The following is a 12,557-nucleotide window of genomic DNA, read 5'->3' as shown; positions in this document are numbered from 1 at the left end:
AACAAAATGATAAATGATAAATGACCCGCACTTGTACAGCGCCTCTCAGAGTAAGGACTCCAAAGCACTTTACACTACAGTGCATCATTCACCCATTCACACACACATTCACACACTGATGGTGATGAGCTACGACGTAGCCACAGCTGCCACTGAAAGAGGCGCCACCGGTCCCTCCGACCACCACCAGCAGGCAACGTGGGTTAAGTGTCTTGCCCAAGGACACAACAGCAGAATTCTCTGTCGGAGCCGGGATCGAACCTGCAACCTTCCGATTACTGGACAACCCCGCTCTACCTGTTGAGCTCCTGCTGCCCTTGCCCCAAAAACACACATTCATGAGAAGAGTTCAAAAGTGAGGCAGGCATCTATCTTCCCCACCAGTGTGTGAATGGGTGAATGACTGATTATGTTGTGAAGCGCCTTGGGGGGCTGTAGAACCCTAAAAAAGGTTGGTTTATGCTTGACGCGTCCGCGAGGTCCGCACGGCTCTGCGCGGCGAAATTGCGTCATTTTAACAACCACGCCCCTCCACCGCGTCTCCGCACGGCCCAAAATTTCCGCAACGCGCACCTAGGAAATTTTCTAACCACGCGGACGGTCGGACGCGGAAAAACATGGCGGACCGGCAAGAGCTAGTATGGCAGAGGTTGGTAAATACAGACATTTGTATGATTCAGCTCTCAGAGATCACCGTGATCAACATGTTGTTAATAATTCTTGGAGAGAAATAGCTCGCACTGTCGGAAAAGACAAGGAAGCTGTTAAAAAATGCTGAAATGCCATGTTGTAAACAGTAATTTCTACTTCTACTATGGTGTAGTGTTGGATGCATGCTGTAGAGCTCCATGCTGCCCCCTACAGTTTGGGAGAATATTGGCTCACCGCAGAGACAAGCCGCATGAACCATAAACGCTGCGAGTTGTGAAGCGCGTTCCATCCACGAGCCGCATCACCAAGCGGAAAGTGAATGCGTCAAGCATAAACCAAGCGTTAGAAGGCAAATACGGTCTATGACATCTCCTTTTTTCCTAAGATTTTTTTTATAACCAGTAAAATTTTATTTCTTGTGGTTTTTAACTAATTAACCCAAATTCTTTCAATTTTTAGTTAATTTTCAAAACCACAATTATAGCACATATAATAAAAAAAGGTTTTATTTATTTTAGTGACATTTATTTATAGAATCCTGCTGTTTTTAGCTGTGTTTTTAAATGACACGTGTAAAAAGATCTGCAGGTGGTGAAACACTGGATTCCAAAAAATGAGTAACAACAGAGAAATGTGTTTGAAAATGAACATGTAAAATATAAGAACTGTAATTAAATATATAACTTATAAAATCCCAGTACAAGCAGCATTTTTGGCTCCACCAGTTCTCAGCTGCTTTCACCAGACTAAATGAACACTCTGGGCAACTTGCCCATCCAAACACGAAGAACTGTTTTGAGTGAAATCCTATTTTTCTCTATAATGTTGCAGCTAAAACAGGAAGAGATGATTGCTTACCTTTCATGATGGCCCGCAGAGAAGCAACTTCCTCCTGCCACTGGCTGCGCACCTGGTCGATGGCTTCCTGTTTAGTGTTTTCTGACACAGTCGCCACGGCTTTGATGGTCTCAATCTCGGCGCGAGTCTGAGCCATCTGGTCCTGAACGGAGCTCAGCTCGGCCTGCGCGCTCTCCAGAGCCGCCGTCTGCCTCTTCAGTTCCTCTGATGGGAGACGAGATGAACCGAAAACTTATTTTTATGGACTTTGAGTTTTTTTTTTAAACATATCTCCAGTAAAACCAGAAAATTGCACATTTATGTGGATGATTTAACAGAATTTCTGGGAGTTTCATGATATTGCAACACCTACCTTCCTTGGACAGGTACAGCTCTTTGAACTTGGCTCGATTCTGGTTGAACTCGGCCTCTAGCTGCTGCTTAAGCTTGATGAACTCGGTCCTCTCCTGCTCCAGAGCTGCCACTCGCTGCTGGAGCACCTCTAAGATGATGAAGAAAAACAACAACAGGAAAAGAACAAAAAGAGCCGTGGTTAATCAGCTGATTGCATGCAATTAAAAATGTTACAACTCAGGAGCAACCCATAAAATATAAACAGTATTCTTAAAGAGCAAGTCACCCCCAAATCAACTTTTTTTTGCTGATAAACTATATAAATGAGTGTCTAATCGTGCTGCAGACACGTGTGGTCAATAATTTGGTACTTTAGTACATCTTTGTTAAAATTTAAATACTCTGCCTAAAACTGTCAGTGTCACGCCCTCTTCAGGTAAAAACTCTGTACTACATTTGAATTTAAATCTGCCCTTGATATTGGCTAAAAGGTACCCTATGACATCAGCTGGTACATTATGATGTCACAATGTCGCTGTGAGCCTGTGTGTATTTGTTAGCGGCACCGCCCTCTCGGTCTGTCTGGCAACACCTCCTTGTGGCGCATTTTTCAAACAGGAAATGAGAGTGGAGTTAGACTCTGGTAAGGGGTAACTTGCTCTTTAATGAAAGTATTCATTTAGGGTGACGCTGACTCAAAGACAGAATATCAATAAACAACAACCAAAATAAATTCATGACTCAGAAAACAAACATTAAACTTTTGTTTTATTTTAAGAATTTTCCCACAAAATCGGATTTATTCCTGAATTCTATTTAATATAGACATAAAAAATTTTATGTATGTATCAACCAATCAGTGAAACAAGCCTAGTAAATATAATTACTTAAAGACTTAAAAAATATTAATATCATCTTTATTATCAGTTCCTCTTCTAGTTCTGCAGCAGACTCTTTGTTTGTTGATCAAATGTGACAAACCCTGACCTTTAAATGCAGTTATTTAAAACCAGAACAGTGAGGAGAGGCAGTGGCTGTGATTCTCACAAGCAGATGGACGAACGGAAACATTTACGAGTGAGCCATAAGCAGCGGAAAGCTTCAGCACAACTCTGTCAATGTCATGTGATGTCTGAGCAAACTCCGCAGAACTCCATCCCTGGAAATTCACATGGATTCCTTTCGTGTTTGACTTTCAGCTCCTCAGAGCCGTTGTGCACGTTATTTTGACTTTGTGTGAACAGACATTAGCCTAGTGTTTACTAAGATGTAAAAATAACCGAGTTATGACGGAATTCTTTTCATTTTTAACACTGATGAAATTCACAATCGCATCCCTCTCCAACTGCACAAAAGCATGCAATCATATAAGACAAAAAAGGATGAAAACGGACTAAAAATATTACTTCCAAATTTTGTGGTGACACAAATAATTAAGAAAATGCGTCCTAGTGTACAAAACATGGGCTGCATGGTGGCGCAGTTGTTAGCGCTGTTGCCTCGCAGCAAGAAGGTTGCAGGTTTGAAACTCGGCTGCGGCCTTTCTGCGTGGAGTTGCACGTTCTCCCCATGCATGCGTGGGTTTCCTCCGGGTACTCCGGTTTCCCCCACAGATGACAACACGCCCTACAGGTTATAAATTGTAAGTCGCTTTGGATAAAAGTGTCTGCCAAACAAATGAACATAAAACCATATAATTATGGCTTAAGATAAAATACATTTGTATTAAGAAGTAGTTTTTAGTACCGTAGTTAAAACCATCCCTGCCAGAGTTGTGCTGCCTACATTCATTGCTGTGTCAATATTATAATATTTAATCGGGGCAGAACAAGTGCTTATTATAGGCAACCGCTGAAAGAGAAAAACAAACATGACAGATGATTCATTCAGCCACTGCACCAGGTGTGTTTGGGAATCTAACTGGATAAACTGAGATGATCCGTTCAAATAAGTATTTATTTGCTAAAAATCAAAATCCATTCAAAGCTGTAGTGCACCGTCTCGAAAATGCCATAATCAGCTGATTTCAATGAGCTTTCATAAATATATATTTTTTAAATGTCACAAAAGATATGAATTCAGGGAAGGGATTTAGTGATTCCAGTTAGAAAATTGTGCCTGCCATCATGAAAAGTAACAAAAATACATGAAAATGAGCAGGGATGCATGAATGTTTACATATTATGATAGCCAGCTGATTCCTGAGATGCAATGAAAGCGTTTCCAACTAAAATCTGTAAACATTTAAATTATAACATGTTAGATTTAGTCTAAACAGACCCTGTCATTCCAACATTTTTGAATGTTTGTTTTGTCTTGAGACATTATTGAGTAGAATCTATTAAACATTTTAGGGAAAAAGACACGAGATTGCTAAAACTTTGTGGCATGATTTGTCTGCAAAACGTCTCTGCATTTTAGCATCACCTGCAAAATAAACACACCTATTTGACCGAGACTCTAGGCAACACAGATGCCACACAGCAGACTGTATTACCCTCATGACCCGGCCGGGTTAGAGGCTGTCAATCCCAGACCAGCCCCACTTTTGGAATTAAGACTAGCTCAAACTATGAGCGAAGCAGAAGAGGAAAAAACAACGTTATCTCTACCTTGTTGCTAAATAAAGCAACGCAACTCGTGTTTAAAAACGCACAGCCTTAGTAACTTCACTTTCATACAAAATAAGTTCCTAAATGCAAAAAGTACGTGGTAATAAATGTTCAGTAAGAGCAACTGACAGCAGTGACACGTCGCCCTGATGATGCTAACTAGCTAATGTTAAGGATGCAGAGGCCGCTGCCTTCGGAGGCTGCCAACCGTCAACACTGCCAAGGCGTCAAACAGGAGACATTTACCGTCATGATGGGACGACGGAGGAGATCCCGAGGCCTCCTCGGACATGGTTTCCAGAGGAGGGGTTTCAGGAGATTACCAGAAAGGTAGAAAAAGAGCTAGGAGTGTCCAAGAAAACAGGCTAACATCACAACTACAGTCGAGTTAGCAAAGGGAGAACGCTTATTTCCGGTTAAACTTCCAAAATAAAAGCCAAAGTTTCGGTTTATCAAACTTGAAAAGATACACCGAGGTTTTGTTGGGTGCGATTATTTTTATGTTTTAGTTTTTTTCTAAAAAAATAATTTGGGTTAGTAGGATCTCAAAAACAAAAAAAAAATATTATTTTTGGTTGATTAGTGGTTCATATTTAAAAGACACACCTTAAAATCAGCAATAACTAAAAATGTATACAATAAAAAATAAAATCAATTCTACCTAAAAATAAAAAGGTTTTAAGTGGAACCAAATTAACGTGAATCTGTTGAGAACCGAATTAACCAAAATCCATTGAGCCAATGTTCTCCAACGGTCCCAGAAGGGGATTCGCTTTTTAAAATCATAAATCCTTACCTAACAAAAATAAAAATGTCACTTTTGTAACACACATATTTGAGTAGCAATTGTAAAATAAAAAGTAACGTTGTGGGATTGTTCTTCGCCAAAGTTCGAAACTACAACAAAATGTATGACGGTGAGAGGAAAGATGTCTGTTGGCTTTGTGTTTTTCTTGTTAGTTTCCATGAATTTGTAATAAACTCTTAAATCTTGAATTAATCTCACACACCATCCATCCATCCATCCATCCATCCATCTATCCATCTGATTCAAATAACGGATTCTTCCTTAAACACAGCTTTGTCCTCCTTGCAGTACAACTTTAATCATCTTCATTTAAACACAAGTAAAACAAAGTTCATGATCTTCAACCGCAACTTACCACAATCAAGTTTCCACCCTAGTATTGTTTCCCTGGACGGAACAGAACTACAACTTGTCGGTTCTTATTCCTAAATAGAGGCTAGAGTGACTGCCAAATTCTCAGTGCTTATCCTGCTCGACTTATCGGCTGCATTTGACACTGTCAACCATGGCTTCCTTTTGTCTACACTCTCTAGCATGGGCATCACAGAGCAAGCACACGCCTGGTTTGAATCATACCTCACAGGACGATCATTCAGTGTATCTTGGCTTGGACAGTCCTCTACCGTGCACCATCTTGCCACAGGAGTCCCCCAGGGCTCTGTACTAGGACCTCTTCTCTTTGCCATATACACCACCTAACTGGGTGAGATCATTCGATCACATGGCTTCTCCTACCACTGCTATGCAGACGACACCCAGCTCTATCTGTCATTTCCACCGGACGACCACACCGTCTCTGCACGAATATCAAACTGTCTCTCTGACATATCAAAATGGATGAAATCCCACCATCTCCAACTCAACCTCTCTAAAACTGAACTACTTGTCATCCCAGCAAAACCTTCCATACAGCACAATATCTCAATCCAAAATGACTTCCTATCTCTGGCCCCTTCAAAGGCAGTTCGAAATCTGGGTGTTGTGATTGATGAACACCTGACCTTTAAAGATCATGTTGTCTCTGTTGCTCGTTCATGCCACTTTGCGCTGTATAACATACGAAAGATCAGACCATTGTCACGAGCAGAACTCAGATGACCCGTGAAGACGCCAAACACAGTAAAAGTAGATGAAAATTCTTAAATTTTTTGTGGAGTTACCAGAGGTGGGCGAGGCTGGAGACAAAGTAGAGGACAAGCGAAGGTCGTGGTGGCAGTCAGAGTACAAGGCAAGGGTCAGGAGCGAAAACGAGGTCCGGAGGCAGAGATCAGGCAGGGTGGATGGCTGGAAGATTTACTTGCAATAGCGTTCAATAATCTGGCAGTGAACTGGTGGCTGAATGGTGAATATATAGCAGGGGAAGCCAGTGTGTGTGATGAGCTGAGGAGTCAGGAGCAGATGAAGTGGATGAAGCTGATTGTGGTTGCCAGGGAAACAGGGCTTGTAAGGAGCTTGATGAGGGGACAGGTGTGCAGCATGAAGGCTAAATGAAGGGGCAGAGGAGGGTGAAGGATTGGGAGTCATGACAATCATACCTAACACAACATGCCATCCAGTTCCTGGTGCAATCTACTGTCATCTCCCGCCTCGATTACTGCAATGCCCTTCTAACTGGTCTTCCAGGCTGTACTGTGAGACCTCTTCAAATGGTCCAGAACGCAGCGGCGCGTCTGGTCTTCAATCAGCCAAAAAGAGCACACGTCACCCCTCTGTTCATTGAGCTCCACTGGCTACCGCTAGCAGCACGCGTCAAATTCAAATTGCTAACACTAGCATACAAAGTACGAGATGGTACGGCTCCCATCTACCTGAATCCTCTTGCAAAGCCTTACGTCTCGGCCCGGCCGCTCCGGTCATCACAGGATCATCGGCTGGCAGTGCCTACACCACGCTCAGGACAATCATGACTCTTCTCATGAATCGTTCCACAAATGTGGAATGACCTTCCAAGCACTGCCAGAACAGGAGCTTCCTTTTCAGTTTTCAAGAAACTCCTGAAGACCCTGCTCTTCAGAGAGCATCTTCTAAACTAGCACCCTCCCTGCACCTGTCCCCCCCTCTCTACTGTCCACTCCTTGTTCCCTCCTCTCCATGACTGATGTCAAGTTGTTGTTGTTGTTTATCTTAGGTGTGTTCTTGCTGTGTCTTTCTAAATCCATGCTTTCGTTCTTTTTTAAACACAGAAACAGTTTTGTTTACCTGTTTGTTGCTACAGTTTCGCCGACGGCTGCCGGCTTCTTCAGGCTGACGCTGATGGTGGCGCGTCACTTCCTTCTCCGTATATCTGCGGGCAGCAGAGGACGTTGTCGCCCTCTACTGCCCGCTCGTAAACACACAAGAGCAGCAAAAGAAGAAGCAGAAAGTACAATAAAAAAGTCAGCCGTAACAGATCATTGCTTAAGAGAAAACCATATAATGGACTGGGACAGCACACGGATCATAACCACCGAACAACAAAAATACAAAAGATGGATCAAGGAAGCAATCGAGATAAGGAGACGTGGATGTGGGACCATGAACAGGGACGACAGAGTTTACACGCTGGACCACGCATGGGACTGCATCGTCGGAGAGGGGAGAGCGGGCAGTAGAGGGCGACAACGTCCTCTGCTGCCCGCAGATAAACGGAGAAGGAAGTGACACGCCACCATCAGCGTCAGCCTGAAGAAGCCGGCAGCCGTCGGCGAAACTGTAGCTACAAACAGGTAAACAAAACTGTTTCTGTGTTTAAAACAGAACGAAAGCATGGATGTTGTTGTTGTTGTTGTTAGCCTCAAGGGCAACATGCCGATTATCACTTGTAAGTCGCTTTGGACAAAAGCGTCTGCTAAATACATAAACATAAACATATTTGGGTATCTGGCTTGACAGCACACTTTTATTTGACATTCACATTATTCTTTACTTTCTAAAGTCAAGTCAAGAATTGGGTTTCTATAGCAACAGGTCCTCCTTTACTCATTCTGCAAAGCAACCCTCAGTCAAAATGACAATCCTTCCCATCTTAGATTACGGTGACATCATTTATAGGACTGCTTCCAAAAACTTCTTCATAAATTCGATGTAATTTATCACTCAGTAATCCATTTGGTCACTGGTGCCCCTTTCAGTACTCATCATTGTGATCTGTACTCACTCATTAACTGGCCATCTTTCTATTCCGGCAGGTTGTTACATTGGTATCAGTTCATAAACAAAACAGCCATCTGTAGAACACCGTGATGTCTTCACTCCTTACTCATCACTTCCAACAACCAGCAGAATTTGTGTTCCAGTACCCTAATCTCTACGGTTATTCCCAAAGCTCGCTCCTCCTTTGGCCACTCCTCATTCCAGTTTGCTGCTTCCAACGACTGGAATGAGCTGCAAAAATCACTGAAGCTCACAACCTGCATTCAGAACTAAATGAGCTTCTCGTTGCTGCACCCACTCACACCGTCTTTGTCCACCTCACATGTCAATTCCTCTCTCTCTCTCTCTCTCTCTCTCTCTCTCTCTCTCTCTCTCTCTCTCTCTCTCTCTCTCTCTCTCTCTCTCTCTCTCTGTCACACGCCCACTCCCCCACAGGCATGCTCTTTTTGGTGACATATCTACTGTTCTGGTAATGCGTGGACTGGAAAATACAATTTTACTCAGTGAAAATGTTCAGTTGTAAAATGTTTATTTAGGTATAGGAATAAATATCTAAAGAATCTAATTTAATTTACTTACATTTTAATTCAAAAAAATAAAAGGTAATTAAATTAAAATAAATTATATTTTAATTACCTTTACCTTAGTTTAATACCTAATTTGTTACATAGGTAAAAAATAATGATTTAGATCCTTAGAGGGGAGTTTTTATACTTTGCAAAAAATTTCATTTTAGTCTTAAAATTTAAATCAGATTAAATTTTTGGGATACAAAAATACAACTGTTTAAAATCCAACTCAACAAAATCAATCAATCAAAACATTAAAATCAAGGTCTAAAAGGTATTTAGACCAAAGTGGATGAGCAGGTTTGGTTTACAGTTTTTCTCCATTGGTTTGGCTCATTTCTTGAAACAGAAATTACATTCTCAAACCTCTAAGATCATTTGGCAAAACACTCTTACAGTTTAGCACAACACAAAACAACAAAATGGCAAAGATCCTTCTCAATAGCTTTGGCTCATTTCTCGACACGGATTGGACATTCTCATCATTCTTGGTGCTTTTGTCAAAATAAACCTGGATGGTTGATCACAACAACATGGTTTACCTGCAAAAGTTCATATCGCTCCTAAAACAGTTCACTCATGTGTCAAAACTACATTTCCTTCTAATCTGAATGGTCAGTGCCCACAAAATGCATCGTCCTTTGGCATTGTGTGAGTCCTGCCATGCAAAATGTTTAGATGTTTTGTCACTATGGCAGAGGACCAACAATATAACCGAAAAGAGTAGCCTCCAAAGTTTGACATCACAGATTACACTCACACTACCAAGGAAATTATAACACTTTTTCATTCACACGCAAAGAAAGTTTCATACATATGTAAAAAGAAAATGTACACTACAGTAATACAGTAAATTGTATGAACACAAAATAAAAAAACAAGCACATATTCAGTGGTCGCCGTACTCATTCTCCCGCTCTTGTCCACTGTCTTCACCCTCCTGATTATTTACACGCTGTTGTCCGTCTGGCCACAGATTCTGGTCCACATCACAGCGGGTACTTTCTCTTGCGATGCAACGAGGGAAGAAACGGCGTGCATGCCGCAACCATCCCCTGCATTGATCTCTTGTAATGTCATCACACGCTGCGTCCATAGCATGGAGCAGGGACGGCTGACCCTGACCATGATGCTCACACACTCTCCACCTCCAAGCAGAGAAAAACTCCTCTATCAGATTGAGGAAAGGAGAGTAAGGTGGTAGGAACTCCATGACCATCATTGGATGTGTTGCAAACCAGCCCCTAATGAGTGGGCTATGGTGGAAATTGACATTGTTCCACACAAGAAATTCAAACAGGGAGTGCAGAATTATTAGGCAAATGAGTATTTTGTCCACATCATCCTCTTCATGCATGTTGTCTTACTCCAAGCTGTATAGGCTCGAAAGCCTACTACCAATTAAGCATATTAGGTGATGTGCATCTCTGTAATGAGAAGGAGTGTGGTCTAATGACATCAACACCCTATATCAGGTGTGCATAATTATTAGGCAACTTCCTTTATGTGTGTGTGTGTGTGTGTGTGTGTGTGTATACAGTATATGTATGTGTATGTATGTATGTATATATATATATATTTTTTTTTTTCCCCCATTTGATTTTGTTTTATGAGCACTGTTCCAGACCACACTCCACACTAGTTGGTGGCGGTAATGCACCATTGGTTGTTTGCCAACCGCCAATAAAAAACCAGAAGAAGAAGAAGGCAACTTCCTTTCCTTTGGCAAAATGGGTCAAAAGAAGGACTTGACAGGCTCAGAAAGGTCAAAAATAGTGAGATATCGTGCAGAGGGATGCAGCAGTCTTAAAATTGCAAAGCTTCTGAAGCGTGATCATCGAACAATCAAGCGTTTCATTCAAAATAGTCAACAGGGTCGCAAGAAGCGTGGAAAAACCAAGGCGCAACATAACTGCCCATGAACTGAGAAAAGTCAAGCGTGCAGCTGCCAAGATGCCACTTGCCACCAGTTTGGCCATATTTCAGAGCTGTTACACCACTGGAGTGCAATACTCAGAGACATGGCCAAGGTAAGAAAGGCTGAAAGACGACCACCACTGAACAAGACACACAAGCTGAAACGTCAAGACTGGGCCAAGAAATATCTCAAGACTGATTTTTCTAAGGTTTTATGGACTGATGAAATGAGAGTGAGTCTTGATGGGCCAGATGGATGGGCCCGTGGCTGGATTGGTAAAGGGCAGAGAGCTCCAGTCCGACTCAGACGCCAGCAAGGTGGAGGTGGAGTACTGGTTTGGGCTGGTATCATCAAAGATGAGCTTGTGGGGCCTTTTCGGGTTGAGGATGGAGTCAAGCTCAACTCCCAGTCCTACTGCCAGTTTCTGGAAGATACCTTCTTCAAGCAGTGGTACAGGAAGCATCCTTCAAGAAAAACATGATTTTCATGCAGGACAATGCTCCATCACACGCGTCCAAGTACTCCACGGCGTGGCTGGCAAGAAAGGGTATATAAGAAGAAAAACTAATGACATGGCCTCCTTGTTCACCTGATCTGAACCCCGTTGAGAACCTGTGGTCCATCATCAAATGTGAGATTTACAAGGAGGGAAAACAGTACACCTCTCTGAACAGTGTCTGGGAGGCTGTGGTTGCTGCTGCACGCAATGTTGATGGTGAACAGATCAAAACACTGACAGAATCCATGGATGGCAGGCTTTTGAGTGTCCGTGCAAAGAAAGGTGGCTATATTGGTCGCTGATTAGTTTTTGTATCGTTTTTGAATGTCAGAAATGTATATTTGGGAATGTGGAGATGTTATATTGGTTTCACTGGTAAAAATAAATAATTGAAATGGGAATATGTTAGTTTTTTGTTAAGTTGCCTAATAATTATGCACAGTAATAGTCACCTGCACACACAGATATCCCCCTAAAATATCTAAAACTAAAAACAAACTAAAATCTACTACCAAAAACATTCAGCTTTGAAATTAATGAGTTGTTTGGGTTCATTGAGAACATGGTTGTTGTTCAATAATACAATTGTTCCTCAAAAATACAACTTGCCTAATAATTCTGCACTCCCTGTATATGGTATTCATGGTATTATGTTCTTGACTAATTCTGACAATTGAACAGACAGTTTAGGAGAGAATGATCATTAGACTGAGAATCAACTAATCAGTTTAGATCTACAACATCTATTCATTTGGAAAATGGGCTAAATGTGGGCTAACTGTACAACTGTAGGCTACATGTACTTAATCAGTTTCAAAGAAGCACTGAGACAATTGAGACACGTACTAAGGCATTTGATAAACTGAATGAGAAATGCCACCCTGTTGTGAACATTTGCCAAGAGGTTTGGAGGTTTGTCCGTTATTTTGAGAATGTAATTTGTTTCAAGAAATGAGCCAGACCAACGGAGAAAAACTAAGTGAGAATTCAGACTCTTCTGCAGCAGCAATAATGAAGCTTTGTGATTTAGCATTCCCTGCTGGTAGGTCTCTGCAGGTGGAGCACTCCCACTAATGTTTTGGTCACTTTTGAATGCTGGCGGTGCTTCCACTCCAGTGGCAGCATGAGACGGAGTCTACAACTCACACAAGGGGCCCAGGTAGTGCAGCTTATCCAG

The 12,557-nt window shown here is 41.9% G+C and overlaps 1 protein-coding gene across 2 annotated transcripts in view; it reads right to left on the bottom strand.

Annotated features, from left to right (window-relative positions):
* The window catches only part of rabep1 (rabaptin, RAB GTPase binding effector protein 1), a 37,113-nt gene extending 32,250 nt beyond the window's left edge, over positions 1–4,863 (bottom strand). For both annotated transcript variants that reach the window (XM_015961896.3, XM_054730973.2), the window contains exons 1-3: positions 4,701–4,863; positions 1,862–1,990; positions 1,510–1,713 (exon numbers count right to left, since the gene is read on the bottom strand). In XM_015961896.3, the coding sequence (XP_015817382.3) occupies positions 1,510–1,713; positions 1,862–1,990; positions 4,701–4,746 (379 nt within the window). In that variant the 5' untranslated portion in view covers positions 4,747–4,863. The remainder of the gene's footprint in view (positions 1–1,509; positions 1,714–1,861; positions 1,991–4,700) is intronic.
* Positions 4,864–12,557: the final 7,694 nt, after the last annotated feature.

The sequence above is a fragment of the Nothobranchius furzeri genome, chromosome 10, assembly GCF_043380555.1.
Source record: "Nothobranchius furzeri strain GRZ-AD chromosome 10, NfurGRZ-RIMD1, whole genome shotgun sequence".
In the NCBI taxonomy this organism is placed as follows: domain Eukaryota; kingdom Metazoa; phylum Chordata; class Actinopteri; order Cyprinodontiformes; family Nothobranchiidae; genus Nothobranchius; species Nothobranchius furzeri.
The sequence above is the reverse complement of the archived record's forward strand: the minus strand, read 5'-3'. Positions and strand labels throughout refer to the sequence as shown.